Raw genomic sequence first — 21,284 nt, 5'->3', positions numbered from 1 at the left:
CAAGTTCCGCACTGCATGTTTGTGCTTAAGGTGCTGTTCAAAGCCAGATAGAAGAGTATGCACACCGGGCATTCGGACGACATCCTTACTAAAACAGACACAGTTAATTGTATTTAAATTCTGTTGTGTTTCTCCGTTTATATGCGTTAGCGTAACCGGTAATTGCAACAACATTTTGATGCTTCAATGCCTGGTACACGGACCAAAGGAGGACTTGGGTTACCACCGGGTTAAATGGTCCCACCTCCGCACCAACGCGGAGCTGGTGATGGCAACATTGGGTCCGATGCATCAATTCATGGTGGCCCGACCATGAGAGGGTTGTGGTGCCCGGAACCAGGCAGTACCCCAGCAGGAAACACGTTTTATGGTCAAAGAGGAACGAGTGATAGAACCGGGGGTAAAGCAAAGAAAGTGTCCGAAATAGTGACTTGTAAACCCGGGTAGAGAGTATGTCATCTCTCGGTCCTATCCTCCAGACAACATGGTAACGTGGGGACAACAGTACCGCCGGGCGCTCCATCCCGCTCCGGCATTCACCGCAGCGGGGGGAAGGAGGCATTGAACCCCTCACATCTGCCCCCGGAGGAGGCAGGGAGGTCAGGTAACCCGGAGGGGGCGCACGGTGGACGGCCAGGGCAAGGCAGCCACACCGCGCTGGAGTCAGAGTTCCGAGTGTTGGAGCCGGGTCCCGGTGAAACGCAGGACGGAGCACCCGGCAGGAGCCTCCAGCAGACCCCCCGCGCGGTTCCCTCGCCCTCGGAAGAGGCGGAGAGGTGGGTGTTTTTCATCTGCTGGCGGACTGCCGGGGAGAAACGCGCTGCTCGGGAGCCAGGCTCAGAGTGAGTGGCAGTGGGTGCCCGCGCACCTGCCTTTTACAGCGGGAGCACGAGCTGGTCTCGGGGAGGGAGAGAAGAGAGGAGCGGAGGCTGCCGAAACAGCCCTCCCCTCAAACACAACCCCTCAATTTTGACAACAAACAGCAAGAAGAGTCCCCTTTCGACTGCCCCTTGCATTCCTCCAGAGACCAGTTTGGACTTAAAGTTAAGAACCAGGCTGGGGGGGTCTCCAGGCATCAGAGAACCAGAGAAAGGGGTGAAAATGGAGAAATTGTATCCCAAATAGTGTCTCTTAAGGCGGATAGAGTCCCCTGACAACTCCCATCACATTCCTCCAGAGTCAGAAAAAGTCTAAGTTAACTTTTGGAAGAACCAGAGAAAAGGGTGAACATTGATAAAATGTATCCGAAAATAGTGTCTCTTAAGGCGGATAGAGTCCCCTGACAACTCCCGTTACATTCCTCCAGAGTCAGAAAAAGACTAAGTTAACTTTGGAAGAACCAGAGGAAGGGGTGAAAATGGATAAAATGTATCCGAAAATAGTGTCTCATTATTCCGTGCCAACTCCCCTTGAATTCATCCAGAGACCAGTTCAAAAACTTAAAGTTTGGTAAGAACCATGATTGGGGGTCCTCCAGGCAACAATTGTATCCGATCCAAAGTGCTCATGTAGCGGATGCATTCCTCCATGATTTCTCCATGATGGAAAATAGCCCGTTTTTTTCTAAGTGCTCTCAAAAACCGGGTTTCCGATTTCATGCGGATGATAGCTTGGAAAAGATGAATGAATTTTTCGACGGAGGAAGGGAGGTCAGTATTCCCCTCTCCGTTGAAAAATGCAACGGGGTAATGCAAATGTCTCCGGGCTTCCGCCGGAAGCGCCGAAGACTTGAGCTTTTTGCAGCCCCTCCTCCATTGGCACTTAGCCGTTTTTTCTAGATTTCGAAAATCATGCATACTTCCATAACTCGCACACCGTGAGACCCCGGACCCCCCGGACTCTTAAGCACTCCCGAACGGACTAAACCCATATGTTCACACCCTCCAGAACCTCATTGCCCCTGGTGACACTTAAAGGTGGTGGGATTTTGCGGTGCTTTACTGTCCGCCCACCAGGCATCCATATTCGGCCTTATTCACAGCAGCACCACCCACCCTCCTGTGGAGGATGTTCTCATGGCCCCTGGTAACACTTAAAGGAGGTGGATTTTGTGGTGCTTTATCGTCCGCACACCAGCATCAATATTCGGCACTTATTCACAGCAGCACCACCCACCCTCCTGTGGAGGATGTTCTCATGGCCCTGGTAACACTTAAAGGAGGTGGATTTTGTGGTGCTTTACTGTCCGCACACCAGCATCAATATTCGGCCCTTATTCAAAGCAGCACCACCCACCCTCCTGTGGAAGATGTTCTCATGGCCCTGGTAACACTTAAAGGAGGTGGATTTTGTCCACCCTCCTGTGGAGGATGTTCTCATGGCCCTGGTAACACTTAAAGGTAATGGCTTTTGTGGTGCTTTACTGTCCAAACACCAGCATCAATATTCGGCCTTATTAACAGCACCACCTGCCCTGCTGGAGGTTCACACTTTAACTTTTTTTGTTACCCTCCTCTGCCTTACACATCCTCCCACACTTGAGCACTCCTCACTCGGACTGAACCCCTCCATGCACACCCAGACTGCACCCAGAGAACAGGCTGCTTCACAGCACATTGCAAGCCAGGAAAAGTGATTGAATCCTGGGTATACATGTTTTAAATAGTCTGATACCTCCAGGGCGCATCACCACATTTTACAGGCTAGGGAAGGTGCCTGAATCCTGGGTGAACATTGTTTAATTGTTTAAGTGTTTTTAAATGTGTGAAAACAGTGTTTTCTCACTTTCAAAACTCTCCCGTCATTGCCCGGAGAAATTGGGTCGATGTTGTATTCAATCTGACCGTTAATATTCCAGTGAGACGAAGTACGTACAATGACCGGAGTTATCCCATGTTAATTTTGTTCCAATACCGGAGCATTCCCTCACCCAATTTAGAGACAATGGACGTCCACTCTCGGGAGACGTCTGACAGTGGTGCGGTTACCCAAAGTGACAGACCTAATTTTACCTCTATTTAGAGGCAATGGACGTACAACACAAAGCTAAATGGCTTAACAGCGTTAGCATAAGTAGTCAAACATGTAAATATCACACATTTTCTTAAAAATATTGTTACATCTACTTGGTTTTAAATTCATTAGCAACCAGGAGTTGGATAAACACCAGATACTACAAAAGGAGTTGGTCCAAATCTCCAAAGTGAGCAAAGCTATTCTAATGACTTCCAGCAGTTAAAAAGCTTCTAACATGATTCTACTTATTGAACTGCTCCCTGAGAGGAAGAAACTAATAACACAACTGAACTCTCCTTTCTGCTCAAAATGGATCAATCAATAAACAACTCAGCGTTGGCCGGTTGATAAGGCCATGTTGCCAGTTTCTAATAAGTACAATGGGGATAGCTAAGATCAAAGTCACAAATCCCCCATTCTTTACATTTTCTATATAAATGTTTTCTTAAGCAGCTTTTATGGATAAAGGCTTTTAGCAAAGTTGGGAGAGGAGGAATCCTGTTGATCCACCGAAGTCCTTCATTCCTCCCCATCCCACGTGCAACGACAGCTAGATATCGCTGCCTTATCCTGAGCAGAGATATTCAAAGCTCTTGGCTTTTATCTTTGTATATTTAATTCTACCTCCGTACAGAAAACCAATAAACCCATATTTAAAATCTAAAATCGGATCATTCTTGAATTAGATTTTGCTGATATGGTTTTTGGACTCCAGCAACAAAATCAGAAGAAAGGCTTTTGTGTTCCTTTTTTCAGTTGTTGTGTTTTTGGGGATTTGTTTCTTGTGTTAAAGAGAAACACGTACACGGACCCATATCGCACATGTTCACCAAAGGGTTCAAATGACAGCAACAGAAACAGCTACTGATCTCTACGTTTAGCTTCTGATTGTGAAACTGGTTTTTTAGCTCTACTGAATCATATGCTTCATGGTTTCACGGTCCTATCAGTTTTATAGATGTGGGGGAGATGTTAGACTTGATAGAAGAAGTGATACCACAGTGTAGAAGTACTGGACCAAGAAACAAGTCTGGGTATTGAAATGCACTTAGGTCAAAGGATTATGGATCATGAATGGCTTAAAGTCCCATCATAATACGGACTTCGTACAGTACGACCTATTTCCATCATGATATATTATAGTCTGGATTCCTAATCAATGGATCCATTCATGTGAACATCACTTTGAATGTAGCAGCTGGTAAAGCTTGGAGATCCACTTGAATGACTTGTTATTACTTCCAGGTATCTTTATCCATAACAGAAACTTCATCATTAAAGTGAGTTGTTTTATTAAATAAATATGAACCTGCCAAGTACCTCAAACTCATGTTGTGGAATACAGGTGATGTAGTATTAGAAAACCATATACTTCCAGTGAAGTCATTCAACCTGTTCTTAGTACTTGAGTATCTGTACTTTATTACTTCCCACCACTGTTTATAGAGAGCTGGAGTTAATGATCTGATTATCACTCGGAAGTATTCATAGTATAATGATTCATGATTAAAATATGCTGATATCAATGAAGGAACATCTCTCTCTTGTTTCTCTGCAGAGCCTGGTGGTTAGGGCTGGTGGGAGGAGAGAGTCGCTGTGCAGGAGCTCTGGAGCTGGAACATCAGGGAGAATGGAGACCAGTGTGGGGACTATCCCTCTCTCTGGACCCTGAAGGCAGCAGGAGTCGTCTGCAGAGAGCTCGACTGTGGCTCTGCTGTTTCTGTGAGACGGAGAAAGGAGTCCTCAACGAGAGATGTGTGGAGGATCAACTATAACTGTGTTGAGTCTGGATCTGCTCTGAGGGAGTGTGCAGAATCAAGTTACTCTCCCTACTTCCTGAATCTCACCTGCTCAGGTAAACCCATCAGTGACATCATCAGTGACATCATCAGTGACATCATCAGTGACATCATCAGTGACATCATCAGAATGACATTTTCATTGTTGTTTTCATTTCTTGTTTTTACAAATTAAAAACAAACCCAAGATATCAAATGATGAACAGTGGACGGAGCAGCCGGGCGTAGTGGGTGGGCTACTGGGTCTGTAGGCCCACCCACTCATTCATCAACAATGACTGAGAGAAAATATAGTTTACCGGATTTCTATTTTTGATTATCAAAATGAAAAATTAAATAATTAAATAATAGCAAAAATAAGTTTCCCTTTAAAAAATGCATCCAATTAGAAACATCATTTATTAACGTAATCAGGCTTCTGTTGTGTGAGATGTTCTATCCAATCACAACAGGCCAGCGTCAAATGGCCTGCTGTGATTGGCCTACACAGCTCACATCGTCGCAGCGCGGCGCCAACACAACGTAGGACGTCCCGCAGACCCCGCAGAGGAAGGAGGAACATATAGCACTCATTTACAGAGTCACAAGAATCCATGTTCAGAGTTTAGAAAGAGTGAGAGGGGAGAGGCCAGAGCCAGCATCCTCACAGCAGGGGCCGTCTCACTCCACATTCTGCCTCTCTGCTTGCTGAGTCCCTAACATGTATCAATGTGAACCAAAAGAGATGAACAAGCAGTTTTACATTTCATTCCACTCCTTGCAGCCTGGAGCACGGCTGATATGAAGAGTCCTGAAACCCACCGGGTTATTTGGAGCCTCCTCCTCTGGAATGATACCATTCACCATTTCATGGAAAACACCAGACCAAAACACAAACAGCTTGAATTCAATGATGACGCCATGTTTGAAGAACAACGTTGTTTACACACATCAGTCAGATCACACATGTGAAACCACACATGTGAGAGTAGAGAGTGAAACCTTTTGAAAGTGTGTGTGTGAGAGCAGAGGTGGAGCTGAGCAGAAGGAGCAGAGGGTCTGCAGAGGAGGAGGTTCTGTTGAAGACACAGGGGAAGGGTTCACTCATGGAGACCACTGCTAGAGGCTATCAGGTGTAGATGTGAGGGTACCTGCAGTCTGTGTTCTTATCAACATGTGTTCTTTGTTCATCATCAACTCATGTTGGAACTGAGTCCAGTTTGAATCTGAAATATAGTTTCATCTCTTTGATGGTGTGTCTTTGACCTCTGTTTGATCTTCTGTCCTCTGCAGACTCTGTCAGGCTGCTGGGGGGGACTGCTCTGTGCTCAGGCAGACTGGAGGTGAAACTCTGGACCCGTCTGACCCGTCCTGGTCCTCAGTGTGTGAGGGCTGACTTGACCAGCAGGATGCTCAGGTGGTCTGCCGGCAGCTGGGGCTGTGGGGCTCCTTCAGTCCTCCAGGGGGCGCTCTATGGAGAAGGGGAGGCTCCAATGGGGACCAAAGAGTTCCAGTGTGGAGGCCATGAGTCTGCTCTCCTGGACTGTAGCTCAGCCTCAGAGAGAAGCACCTGCTCACCTGGCACAGCTGTTAGCCTCACCTGCTCAGGTAGAGAGGAGCTGTGATTGGTTCATTCTGTTCTCATCAAAACTCCACTTTATTCTCTCTCTTGATCTCATCTGTCTTTGTTTCTCTGCCAGAGCCTGGTGGTGTTCAGCTGGTGGGCGGAGAGAGTCGCTGTGCCAGGAGCTCTGGTAGGCCTGGAACATCAGGGAGAATGGAGACCAGTGGAAGGACATACTCTCCGCTGGGACCCTGAAGGCAGCAGGAGTCGTCTGCCAGCAGAGCTCGACTGTGCTCTGCTGTTTCTGTGGGGACTGAGAGTGCCCGCAGTCCTCCACAGAGAGATGTGTGGGTGAATAGATCTCCTCTTGTGTGAGTCTGGATCTGCTCCTGAGGGAGTGTGGCAGTGATCACTTTCCTCTAACTCCTTCCTGAATCCTCACCTGCCTCAGGTAAACCCAATCAGTGCCAAGCATCTAAAAAACAGTCGTTTTCATCAACTCACAGTTCATGGGGGTGAACCCAGATTAAACGTGTCTGTAAATCCAGACATGATATAAACGTCACTGAACATTCCTCTGGTAGCAGAGTGACGTCTCGTTTAGTATCCATCACAATCTGAATGAAAGTCCGTTTGATATTCATGTGGCAGAAGCTGTGTTTGTTCATCACGGGTGATCAGGTGGAATCAATACATACACAAGGTTTAGAGTCAGAACATACGTCATATTTAATATGAGAGAGACTTTATATTTAACATCCTTTCTTTAGGACACAGTGTTTACAGTTCCCACTGACAGCTGAATGTATGTTTGTGTCAGGGTTTCCGTTAGCCGGTAATTACCGTTTTTAGCTGGTAAATGTAATAAAAACCGTAAATTAAAACTTGCCGGGTCAAATGAGGGGTCCTGCAGTGCCACTGCTCACAGCAGCTCACTAACATGAGTCTCTGTCTGTCTGTCTGTCTGTCTGTCTGTCTGTCTGTCTGTCTGTCTGTCTGTCTGTCTGTCTGTCTGTCTGTCTGTCTGTCTGTCTGTCTGTCTGTCTGTCTGTCTGTCTGTCTGTCTGTCTGTCTGTCTGTCTGTCTGTCTGTGTGTCCTGTGTGATCTGTGGGTACTCTCTCATCGTCTCTCTCTCTCCTCTCTTCCTCTCTCTATCTCTCTCTCTTCCCTCTCCTCTCTCTCTCCAGATAGCTGTTGCAGCCCAACATCTCTGTGTCCTCCTCCATGTACGGGGTCTCCGGGGCCCAGCAGCAGGGGTTCCAGGTGTTCAGAGGCTCCACCTTCAGCATCAGTTGCTCCATCCAGCCTCAGTACCCAGGAGGCTCCTTCCTTGCTCAGCTCCTCCACTCACAACTACACCCAGCCAGCTGTCAATCACTCTGCCCACTTCCTGTTCCCGGCTGCAGAGCCCGCCCACCAGGGAAACTACAGCTGTGTTTATCACGTCTCTGCTTCTCCTCAGGACTCCTCCTCTGAGAGCCGTCTGCTCTCCGTCACCGTCACAGGTGAGCTGTTAGAGTTTACTGTAGGACAGAGCGTGATGCTCCCCAGGAGAACGCTGGTGAGTGTTTTACTGTGAGCCCTGAAGCAGTCACACCCTTACATCACATGTAGCTTTCCAGAGCAACGTACAATAAGTGCAATGAACCGTGAAGACATGAATCCAGAACACACATTCTCCAGTCAGCTGTAGTTTACATTGGAGTATTGCCATGAGTACTGACTGTTCAACAGATACAGCTAGCAGCTTCTCCCTACAGTCCTACTGTCTGGTATGAACAGGAGAAAGGGTTGGGGTTGAATGAAGATCTTAAGAAGATGTCGTTTATTGTAATATAACTGTAGAGAGGAGTCTCCATGCTGAAGTGGGTTCAGGTATCTGTGTGTTTGCTGACTCTTGATGTGATGCTGTCCAGGTGTTCCATCAGATCCAGAACCTTTTATCATCCGAGCCGTCGTCCTGCTGCTGACTCAGCTGCTGGTGCTGCTGGTGACCATCGGACCTTTACGTATACTGGCAAGGTACGGAAACATTGTTGTTGTTCCACTGACTGAATATGAGGGACTGAAACATGTTGTTGTTTCCACTGACTGAATGATGAGGGACTGAAACATGTTGTTGTTGTTCCACTGACTGAATGATGAGGGACGGAAACATGTTGTTGTTCCACTGACTGAATGATGAGGTACTGAAACATGTTGTTGTTCCACTGACTGAATGATGAGGGACTGAAACATGTTGTTGTTCCACTGACTGAATGATGAGGTACTGAAACATGTTGTTGTTCCACTGACTGAATGATGAGGGACTGAAACATGTTGTTGTTCCACTGACTGAATGATGAGGGACTGAAACATGTTGTTGTTCCACTGACTGAATGATGAGGTACGGAAACATGTTGTTGTTCCACTGACTGAATGATGAGGGACTGAAACATGTTGTTGTTCCACTGACTGAATGATGAGGTACTGAAACATGTTGTTGTTCCACTGACTGAATGAGGGACTGAAACATGTTGTTTTGTTCCACTGACTGAATGAGAGGGAACATGTTGTTGTTCCACTGACTGAATGATGAGGGACTGAAACATGTTGTTGTTGTTCCACTGACTGAATGATGAGGGACTGAAACATGTTGTTGTTCCACTGACTGAATGATGAGGGACTGAAACATGTTGTTGTTCCACTGACTGAATGATGAGGGACTGAAACATGTTTGTTGTTCCACTGACTGAATGATGAGGGACTGAAACATTGTTGTTGTTCCACTGACTGAATGATGAGGTATGAACATGTTTGTTGTTTCCACTGACTGAATGATGAGGGACTGAAACCATGTTGTTGTTTCCACTGAGCTGAATGATGAGGGACTGAAACAATGTTGTGTGTTCCACTGACTGAATGATGAGGGACTGAAACATGTGTTGTTCACACTGACTGTGAATGATGAGGGGACTGAAACATGTTGTTGTTCCACTGACTGAATGATGAGGGACTGAAACATGTTGTTGTTCCACTGACTGAATGATGAGGTACTGAAACATGTTGTTGTTCCACTGACTGAATGATGAGGGACTGAAACATGTTGTTGTTCCACTGACTGAATGATGAGGGACTGAAACATGTTGGTTGTTCCACTGACCTGAATGATGAGGGACTAAACATTGTGTTGTTCCACTGACTATGATGAGGACTGAAACATGTTGTTGTTCCACTGACTGAATGATGAGGGACTGAAAACATGTTGTTGTTCCCACTGACTGAAGGATGAGGGACTGAAACATGTTGTTGTTCCACTGACTGAATGATGAGGTACTGAAACATGTTGTTGTTCCACTGACTGAATGATGAGGCACTGAAACATGTTGTTCCACTGACTGAATGATGAGGGACTGAAACATGTTGTTGTTCCACTGACTGAATGATGAGGGACTGAAAATGTTGTTGTGTTCCACTGACTGAATGATGAGGGACTGAAACATGTTGTTGTTCCACTGACTGAATGATGAGGGACTGAAACATGTTGTTGTCCACTGACTGAATGATGAGGGACTGAAACATGTTGTTGTTCCACTGACTGAATGATGAGGGACTGAAACATGTTGTTGTTCCACTGACTGAATGATGAGGGACTGAACATGTTGTTGTTCCACTGGACTGAATGATGAGGGACTGAAACATGTTGTTGTTCCACTGACTGAATGATGAGGACTGAAACATGTTGTTGTTCCACTGACTGAATGATGAGGTACTGAAACATGTTGTTGTTCCACTGACTGAATGATGCAGGGACTGAAACATGTTGTTGTTCCACTGACTGAATGATGAGGGACTGAAACATGTTGTTGTTGTTCCACTGACTGAATGATGAGGGACTGAAACATGTTGTTGTTCCACTGACTGAATGATGAGGGACTGAAACATGTTGTTGTTCCACTGACTGAATGATGAGGGGACTGAAACATGTTGATGTTCCACTGACTGAATGATGAGGGACTGAAACATGTTGTTGTTCCACTGACTGAATGATGAGGGACTGAAACATGTTGTTGTTCCACTGACTGAATGATGAGGGACTGAAACATGTTGTTGTTGTTCCACTGACTGAATGATGAGGGACTGAAACATGTTGTTGTTCCACTGACTGAATGATGAGGGCCTGAGAACCTGTTATGTTTCCAGCACTGGACGATGATGAGGGACTGAAACATGTTGTTGTTTCCACTGACTGAAGGATGATGGGACTGAAACATGTTGATGTTCCCTGACTGAATGATGAGTTACTGAAACATGTTGCTGTTCCACTGACTGAATGATGAGGGACTGAAACATGTTGTGTTTCCCTGACTGAATGATGAGGTACTGAAACATGTTGTGTTGTTCCACTGACTGAATGATGAGGGACTTGAAAACATGTTGTTGTTGTTCCACTGATGAATGATGAGGGTACTGAAACATGTTGTTGTTGTTCCACTGAATGAATGATGAGGGACTGAAACATGTTGTTGTTCCACTGACATGAATGATGAGGGACTGAAACATGTTGTTGTTGTTCCACTGAATGAATGATGAGGGACTGAAACATGTTGTTGTTCCACTGACTGAATGATGAGGGACTGAAACATGTTGTTGTTGTTCCACTGAATGAATGATGAGGGACTGAAACATGTTGTTGTTCCACTGACTGAATGATGAGGGACTGAAACATGTTGTTGTTCCACTGACTGAATGATGAGGGACTGAAACATGTTGTTGTTCCACTGACTGAATGATGAGGGACTGAAACATGTTGTTGTTCCACTGACTGAATGATGAGGGACTGAAACATGTTGTTGTTCCACTGACTGAATGATGAGGGACTGAAACATGTTGTTGTTCCACTGACTGAATGATGAGGGACTGAAACATGTTGTTGTTCCACTGACTGAATGATGAGGGACTGAAACATGTTTCTTGTTCCACTGACTGAATGATGAGGGACTGAAACATGTTTGTTGTTCCACTGACTGAATGATGAGGGACTGAAACATGTTGTTGTTCACTGACTGAATGATGAGGGACTGAAACATGTTGTTGTTCCACTGACTGAATGATGAGGGACTGAAACATGTTGTTGTTCCACTGACTGAATGATGAGGGACTGAAACATGTTGTGTTGTTCCACTGACTGAATGATGAGGGACTGAAACATGTTGTTGTTCCACTGACTGAATGATGAGGGACTGAAACATGTTGTTGTTCCACTGACTGAATGATGAGGGACTGAAACATGTTGTTGGTTCCACTGACTGAATGATGAGGGACTGAAACATGTTGTTGTTCCACTGACTGAATGATGAGGGACTGAAACATGTTGTTGTTCCACTGACTGAATGATGAGGGACTGAAACATGTTGTTGTTGTTCCACTGACTGAATGATGAGGGACTGAAACATGTTGTTGTTCCACTGACTGAATGATGAGGGACCTGAAACATGTTGTTGTTCCACTGACTGAATGATGAGGGACTGAAACATGTTGTTGTTGTTCCACTGACTGAATGATGAGGGACTGAAACATGTTGTTGTTCCACTGACTGAATGATGAGGTACTGGAAACATGTTGTTGTTCCACTGACTGAATGATGAGGTACTGAAACATGTTTTTTGTTCCACTGACTGAATGATGAGGGACTGAAACATGTTGTTGTTTCCACTGACTGAATGATGAGGGACTGAAACATGTTTGTTGTTTCCACTGACTGAATGATGAGGGACTGAAACATGTTGTTGTTCCACTGACTGAATGATGAGGGACTGAAACATTGTTGTTGTTCCACTGACTGAATGATGAGGGACTGAAACATGTTTTGTTGTTCACTGACTGAATGATGAGGGACTGAAACATGTTGTTGTTCCACTGACTGAATGATGAGGGACTGAAACATGTTGTTGTTCCACTGACTGAATGATGAGGGACTGAAACATGTTGTTGTTCCACTGACTGAATGATGAGGGACTGAAACATGTTGTTGTTCCACTGACTGAATGATGAGGGACTGAAACATGTTGTTGTTCCACTGACTGAATGATGAGGGACTGAACATGTTGTTGTTCCACTGACTGAATGATGAGGGACTGAAACATGTTGTTGTTCCACTGACTGAATGATGAGGGACTGAAACATGTTGTTGTTCCACTGACTGAATGATGAGGGACTGAAACATGTTGTATGTTCCACTGACTGAATGATGAGGGCACCTTGGGTACTTGAACATGTTGTTGTTCCACTGACTGAATGATGAGGGACTGAAAACATGTTGTTGTTCCACTGACTGAATGATGAGGGACTGAACATGTTGTTGTTCCACTGACTGAATGATAGGGCCTGAAACATGTTGTTGTTCCACTGACTGAATGATGAGGGACTGAAACATGTTGTCTGTTCCACTGACTGAATGATGAGGTACTGAAACATGTTGTTGTTCCACTGACCTGAATGATGAGGGACTGAAACATGTTGTTGTTCCACTGACTGAATGATGAGGGACTGAAACATGTTGTTGTTCCACTGACTGAATGATGAGGACTGAAACATGTTGTTGTTCCACTGACTGAATGATGAGGGACTGAAACATGTTGTTGTTCCACTGACTGAATGATGAGGGACTGAAAACATGTTGTTGTTGTTCCACTGACTGAATGATGAGGGACTGAAAACATGTTTGTTGTTCCACTGACTGAATGATGAGGGACTGAAACATGTGTTGTTGTTCCACTGACTGAATGATGAGGGACTGAAACATGTTGCTTGTTCCACTGACTGAATGATGAGGGACTGAAACATGTTGTTGTTCCACTGACTGAATGATGAGGGACTGAAACATGTTGTTGTTCCACTGACTGAATGATGAGGGACTGAAACATGTTGTTGTTCCACTGACTGAATGATGAGGGACTGAAACATGTTGTTGTTCCACTGACTGAATGATGAGGGACTGAAACATGTTGTTGTTCCACTGACTGAATGATGAGGGACTGAAACATGTTGTTGTTCCACTGACTGAATGATGAGGGTACTGAAACATGTTGTTGTTCCACTGACTGAATGATGAGGGACTGAAACATGTTGTTGTTTCCACTGACCTGAATGATGAGGGACTGAAACATGTTGTTGTTCCACTGACTGAATGATGAGGGACTGATAACATGTTGTTGTTCCACTGACTGAATGATGAGGGACTGAAACATGTTGTTGTTCCACTGACTTGAATGATGAGGGACTGAAACATGTTGTTGTTCCACTGACTGAATGATGAGGTACTGAAACATGTTGTTGTTCCACTGACTGAATGATGAGGGACTGAAACATGTTGTTGTTCCACTGACTGAATGATGAGGACTGAAACATGTTTGTTGTTCCACTGACTGACTGATGATTGAGGGACTGAAACATGTTGTTGTTCAACTGACTGAATGATGAGGGACTGAAACATGTTGTTGTTCCACTGGACTGAATGATGAGGGACTGAAACATGTTGTTGTTCCACTGACTGAATGATGAGGGGACTGAAACATGTTGTTGTTCCACTGACTGAATGATGAGGTACTGAAACATGTTGTTGTTCCACTGACTGAATGATGAGGGACTGAAAACATGTTGTTGTTCCACTGACTGAATGATGAGGGACTGAAACATGTTGTTGTTCCACTGACTGAATGATGAGGGACTGAAACATGTTGTTGTTCCACTGACTGAATGATGAGGGACTGAAACATGTTGTTGTTCCACTGACTGAATGATGAGGGACTGAAACATGTTGATGTTCCACTGACTGAATGAAACAGTGTGTGTTATTGAACAGGAGTGATGCAGGAAGTCTCACTGTGTGCTGTCATGTCTCTCCAGGCCACCAGGGGGGCGGAGGCTGAGCCGACAGGAGGACATTGAGCTGGATTATGATGACCTGGGTGTTCCTGCTGAAGAGGAAGGAGCTCAGGGAGCAGAGTAGCAGCTCCAAGGAGCTCCTCTCACACACACGGGTTTATCAGCTCTTATAGCTTTTAACCAACGTTAGAAATATAGCTTTTACTCTGAACGTCACCAGCAATGTGTTAGTGCCTCATGTTTCCTGACTTCCTGTCAGCTCCAAGCCCATTGGTTCCCACTGAAGATGAAGATCTTTAAAAAACATCACAAGTTAGTTTTATTTAGAAAAGTCAATGCAGTCGGTGCAGTTTGAAAGCAGACACACCAACCCAGGCCGCTCAGGAACTAAGTCGGCCAATTAATGCCATATATTAATGTTCACATATCCTCTAGAAACAGTGTTACAAAACCCAGTGTTTGAATCTAATGTAGTGATTCCTGAGATAACAGGAGGAGCGCGTTACAGCGCCACCTAGTGTTGCATTTGTAGACCTCGAGCACAACAAGGTTTTTTTATATTCAATCAACAAATGAGACAAAGTACAGATTTTAAAATGTTACGTTTTTCTCAACAATTCATCTGCTCAGCGAGATAGGATATTTGATCCCCTTGTGGGTCACATGGGTCATTTCAGCAGCAGGACCAGATTTAGCTGAACAATATCCAGATAGGAATTGAACAAAAGTAAATAGTCCACACACTTCTTATTTCACAATGCTGATGTGTTTTTATTGACAGAAGAATGTTGCTTGATTTTGGTCTGAAGAGATTGTTTGTATAAAAATAGCTTTTTTAGAGAAATCCGATTATATTTGTAATTTTGCCAAAAAGTATAAGATTTTAACTTTTCTTTAATGTTCTTATTTCACATGTTCTGAGCTCAGCTTGTAATCATTTTCAATCATTCAGGATTTCTCTTACGTTATATCATGTTTTATGGTATTTTCTGTATGTTGTAGTAATTGAGCTGTTTTTCAGAACTCCACCTGTTGGAGAGCATTCCCACATTCAGAAGATATTAAATACGAACATGTTGTAATTAAAAATGTACTTCATTTTGTAGAAGTTTCCTTTTTGAAAGGTCATGTGCTTTGTTGTGTGATCAAGATGTGCTTGTTTTTGTATTATTGAGGATTGAACTTATTTCACAAGATGATCAATAATATGTAATCATTACTTTTTGGACTTTTATGAAACATTTGAATTCCTTTAGAATTTCACTTTTTACAAAGAACTCAGATTATTTTTGTGATTTAGGATTTTCCCAAATTCAGGAGACTAATTATTTCGTACTTAAAATGTTAACATTGTCCGTAAACAAGTGTTGTGATTTTGGAACCGAGAAATGTTTTTGCTTCATAAGAATTTTGAGTGATTTTGTTGTTTTTTGCTTTTCTGAAGAATTTAGCTTTCGCCTATTAAGGTTTTTTGATGTGGCTTTTTTTAACAAATGTTGTATTTGAAGATTTTTCATGATTTTGCTTAAATCTTGCATCACAAATTCTACTTGATTTGATCATGAAGAGTTTTGACCCATTTGGTTTCCATGAGTTACGATGAAGCAAATCGTCTTGAATTCTGAACACAGCAGAATCCTCCAGAAACCATGATGATGTTCAACATCACTGTAATAAATGCTGTCATTTGCTATGTACCAAAAAAATAATAAAACTTCTTTAAAATCCATGAAACTCTGAGAGTGAGCTGATTTCAAAAGTGTTTCTCCTGGTTGGAACATGATGTGTTTGCTTTGATTCTGAGAACTGAACCTCAAGGCTTTAGTTCTCACAGGTTAGTATTGAAATCATCTCTGAGTCAAAGGGCCCTTGGCATAGGCAGTGTAGGCGAATGCTAAGGGCGCTTCCATCCATGGGGGGCGCCGGGAATTGGGGGGAAGAAAAAACATATGAATGCTATTAACGATATTTGATAACAAAACAATTTCCCAATTTGGGATCAATAAAGTATATTATTATCCTCTCTTAACAGAACTAGGCATACATAGCGTACAGCGCCCATAAACTATGGCAGGGGTCTGCAACCTGTTTGACCCAAAGAGACATTTTGACCCCTTTTCCACCCATTATTTTGTCTGGAGCCGCAAAACATATCTGATAGCTTACTTTAAAATAACTTAAACACAGCACTTGGGGAGTCCTCTGCACATTTGAAGGAAATAAATACAATTACAACTTTGAAATAAATGAAAACCTACACACTGTGAAACAGCTCATGTCAGTTCAACTTGCAAATGAAAGTCCACCTGCTGCAAATCAAGTCAACTTGAAGACAATCTTTGTTTCAACTCATTAATGCAAGTAAACCTCGTTGATATGACTTAAAGGTTCTAGTTGGGTTAACATTGTTTTTTAAGTTGTTTAAGTTGATTTAACTTTAAACTCAGAGTTGAAACAAATACCAATCTGACATAGAGCGAGGAAACCTTATTTACCTCCTAGTCAAATAAACTCACATTTCAGTCTTATTATAACTCACACTTTCAAGTTCTACATTTATATAACTCATCATTTCAAGTTAAGAAGATTGTAATTAATAATTAATAAAGATTGTAAAACAAGGGAACGGGTAAGAACAGAAAAGCAAGACATGGGACCTTTAAATAAAAGTGTTGGTTCATTAGGAAAGTTATTATCCCCCAAAGTATATACATTTAGACACTCAAACATTCAGTTCAGGAGAGCATAAGGGTTTACCCCCTCTTTGCCCTCTGTTCTTTGTTTGGCCTGCTGACCTGACCTGCTCTGTACAAACTACAGATCCATCTCTAGGCTCAGCAGCCCTGCTGCCCCCCATGGGGCTGAACCTGAACCAGCTGTTCTCCCAACTGAAGGAGGTGAGCAGCATTGTGTTGAATGACATTCCACTGAACACATCTGAAGGGAAACTGGAATACATAGCCATGGGAAGTAGGGGTGCTGATGGCGCTGCAGCACCCCCTGTTGGCGAGTGGTGTACATTTGAACAACTGAGTGACCACCTAAATAAAAATGATTAAACTACATAACATAGTTATGATTTTACTTAAAATAAAATTAGCTGTATACAGTAGCATATAATAGTTATAGTATATATTTGTATCAGTCAGGTGGCTTGAATTTATTTTCAAAATAAATCAAATCCGAGTCATCTAGGGTTAAATGGTTAAATGAAATCCTTGCTCCCCTCACTTGCGTCGTTTGCCTGCGTTTAGTCCCTCCCTCCAGGGAAGCAAGGAGAGACGCAAGGAAACCACGAGAAGCAAGGAAATGAGTTTTAAGAGCAATGGGACGTCCTTTCCTCCGGAGCGTCACGTGAAGCGACGTCCGTTTGTGATGACGCTGCACAGCTGATCGTCTGACAGCAGCTCTGTCCCCGTTATTTCCACATACCCCCCCCCCGCCTCTGTTAGTACACATTTACTGACACAAACATTTGTATCATCTGTTGTAGACCCAAATACATAAAATCAAATAAGAACTCATTCTCAAAAAAGATAAACGCCATTCTTAAAATGTATAAACGAATAATAGTTTGATTAATATTGATTAGAGTGCACAAAAGAAATAAAATAATTGAGAGAAGAAAAAGAGATATATATCAAAACCCAGTTAGATTAACATTCATTGGATTGCACACTTTGTGTGTTTGTGTGGATATGTAGCACATTAACATTTTAATAGCACTTAATGACTGACTGAATGGAAATGACAATAAATGAAAATGTAAAACGAAAAAAGCGATCATGAAAATGTTTTCCAAAAAATGAATAAAATGATTTTTGACCACTTTGTTGTTCAGATATATCACATATTTGTAACTAAATGAAACATCAATTGAAACAAAACACGGTATAAACTGAGGAGTGAGTCCCGTGAGTTTCATGTGTTTTCTTCACTCCGCTGGGAAACTGCTCTCATGTCAAGAAGCATCAGATCAGTGCCTCCGGCTTCCGGTAACTGCTAGAATCCACTTCAAGACACTGGTACTTGCTTACCATGCTGCAAATGGATCTGGCCCTTCGTACATCCAGGACATGGTTAAACCGTACACCCCAGCACGTGCACTCCGCTCTGCATCAGCCAAACGACTCGCTGCACCCTCGCTGCGAGGGGGACACAAGTTCCCATCAGCAAAAACACATGGGTTTGCTGTCCTGGCTCCAAGATGGTGGAATGAGCTCCCCATTGACATCAGGACAGCAGATAGCTTACACACCTTCCAGACTGAAAACTCATCTCTTTCGACTCCACTTTGAGCGATAGAACTATTAACGAAGCACTTTTATACTAATAAAGGACTGGCTTACCTAAAGCCAGTTGAGTAGCACTTGAAATGTTTGGCTCTATGAAACCTGATGTACTTTATGATTCTGTTTTCTTCAAGGTTGTGTCTTCCTGGTCGAATGTACTTATTGTAAGTCGCTTTGGATAAAAGCGTCAGCTAAATGTAATGTAATGTAATGCATGCACTGCATCGTCCAATCAGTGAGCGATACACAGTAAGGGGGCGGGGCGAGTGTCTGAGGATTTCATCGAAGGATGGTCTGGTGGTTCCTCGATTATAGCTCCTCCATTATCGCTCCTCGCTCCTCCGGCAGAAATAAGAGCCATGGGACGGTACTCAAGATGGCGCAGACAAATCAACTTCCGGTGAGACCGAGGACCGAGGAGCGAGGAAATGAAAATAGTCGACCTGAGACAGGGCCAGTGACTTTCTAGAATGGCGCAAAAAAGGATTTTGGATTTATTTTTTTCAACAAACAACCCAATAAAAAGAGTGGACCACCAGCTACGCCTCAGCCCACCACCTCTACAACTAGAGTAATATGACACAGAAGAGACATCTGACTTTGATGCATGTCCACAGTAACATGTTGGACAATGTGGATGTATCTGCTTTAATGAGGGTCTTCATTAGTGCCACCCCAGAGAGGAAGGCTACATTTGGAGTTGTGTGAAGCCCCAACACAAGGTAAGACGATATTTTCCTTTACAGCTGCTGCCGCTGTGCAGTGTGTTGCCTTGTCAATCAGTTAAAATTGAATTCATAGTTTTATTAATATTGTAAATAATATTTTCGTCTGACTATTTGTAATGTTATGTAGGTTTGTAAGACCCATAGTTAGCATGTGCAGCTGTTGCTAAGTGATGTAGGTCTATAATGGTTTATTAAGCCTAACAGTTAAGGTGAGACACCCCAGGTGAATAGGGTAATTTTTTTTACTTAAAGATATCAGCTAGAAATGTCTCGAGTTAATTACCTACAATAAGGCAATTGTTTAATTGAGCCATTATCTCATTAAATATGCGCATATTTTAACACATTTCAGGAACCGAAATCTGAACTTTGGATAAAGCCAGGTTCAAAATTCTTGTTTCATTTTGTAGTCATATTAGTATCTAAGGCTTTTACAGAAGGGATTTTGGATATCTCTTTTTATCACTCCATAAATCAGAACATACTGTCAACAGCCCTAAAATATCCATTTTCGCCATGTTTCTAGGTATAAAATCTTATATAATTCAGGCTATGAATGATATATGAACAAACCCTTCTGTAAAGGCCTTCATAATATTGATAGGAATATAACTGGAAGGTTTGGTGTATGTACGTGCTACTGAAGTTGAAATGTCGAACTCAGAGTAGGAGAAAAAACTCATTTTGAGAAAAGGACCTTTAAAGATTGCAGTGAGGCGCTAGCTAAACCCTCTGTTCTTTGGATGACAGCTTGCGCCTCGACGCACTCCGTGAAGGTATTTCATGTTCAGGGTCATTTGTTTTTTGTATAACCTTGCTTCGTGCAAGTGACAATTGTTGTCGTCTTCTCTGTGAACGTTTTTTTTCGCCGTTCTTTTGCCATTTTGAGATTTCAATTTCTAGTGGAAAGCTAACCAGGAAGTGTTTTAGCACACCACGTGACGCATCTGAACGAATCACGTTGTCAATATCACCTTGCTATTGGTAGCTGAACTGTCAACACCCCAAAACATATCCTTAGATAGAAACACCTCATTTTGAGCTATTTAGACTTAATTAACACTCATAGTTTCATGTCTTGTTACATGAGAATAGATCATATCTGTTAAGTGTTATTATGGGAGAATTACTATTCTTGTGGTACTGCTGCCTCATTAGGCCCATATTGAGTATATTAAGACTCATGTACAACAACTTCCTTACTTACAACCAATCAGCACTAATTAGAGAGTCATTGAGGAAAAACTCTCAACTAATGGATTATTACTTGTAGAATATGGTTGTGCAGAATAAGGCATTAATAAGTGTTTTATAATGACTAACCCTTAGATGCATAAGTGGGGTCTTTTTTGGACCCGGTGAGGTGGTTTCCTTGAAGAACTTTGAAATAAAAAATTATTATCATTTCATATTCCAGCTATTCCTCAAAAACATGTTTTGGATATCAGGCCATTCACATTTTAAATTTACATTTTAAGAAATTGTAGTTTTTGTATTGCTACCCCAAGCTTCCATAAGTGGGTCGAAAATGACCCGCATGCATTTCCTATGGGATCCTCTGGGAACCTTTGATTCTAATCCTGTTGCTGTCAGGAATACATTCACTGTGGAACACACAGACGACATCACATGTGACACCTCTCAGGAAGATTACTTTACACAGCAAGATCTGAAACCTGTCAGTATAATAATAATAATACATTATATTTGTCTAGGGCTTTTCAAGGACTCACATCACTTTACAATATAAGGGAAGGTTAGGGGGGGGGGGGTATAGGACTATCAGACTTGATCAGCCGGCATGGATTGATGGGGGGGGGGGGGCTATGAGAGACTAGAGGAGAAGAGATGAGTTTTGAATAAAAATGAAATATTTCTAGTGTGAACCAAAATATAATACTAAATATTATACAAGTGATCTTTCTGAACCAAAATGACAAAAAGGGCATAAAAACACATATTATTCTAATACGGGTCCTTTTTGACCAACTTATGGAAGAGTGTAGGGTCCAGTCACTCTAAGGGCATCTAAGGGCTAATAAAGAGCCAATATACTGCTAATATGCATGTTAGTTAACAACCAGTTGATGTCTGCAGGTT

The 21,284-nt window shown here is 42.9% G+C and overlaps 1 protein-coding gene across 1 annotated transcript in view; it reads left to right on the top strand.

Annotated features, from left to right (window-relative positions):
- Positions 1 to 479: 479 nt before the first annotated feature.
- The window catches only part of LOC117533171 (soluble scavenger receptor cysteine-rich domain-containing protein SSC5D-like), a gene marked incomplete at its 5' end in the record, with an annotated part of 68,084 nt that continues 47,279 nt past the window's right edge, over positions 480 to 21,284 (top strand). Inside the window, 3 exons of the mRNA XM_034196817.1 lie at positions 480 to 776; positions 1,888 to 1,903; positions 4,528 to 4,810. Coding sequence (XP_034052708.1) covers positions 480 to 776; positions 1,888 to 1,903; positions 4,528 to 4,810 — 596 coding nt within the window. The remainder of the gene's footprint in view (positions 777 to 1,887; positions 1,904 to 4,527; positions 4,811 to 21,284) is intronic.

The sequence above is a fragment of the Gymnodraco acuticeps genome, unplaced genomic scaffold (genome assembly GCF_902827175.1).
Source record: "Gymnodraco acuticeps unplaced genomic scaffold, fGymAcu1.1, whole genome shotgun sequence".
Lineage (NCBI taxonomy): Eukaryota > Metazoa > Chordata > Actinopteri > Perciformes > Bathydraconidae > Gymnodraco > Gymnodraco acuticeps.
This window is presented reverse-complemented; position numbering and strand designations above follow the sequence as displayed.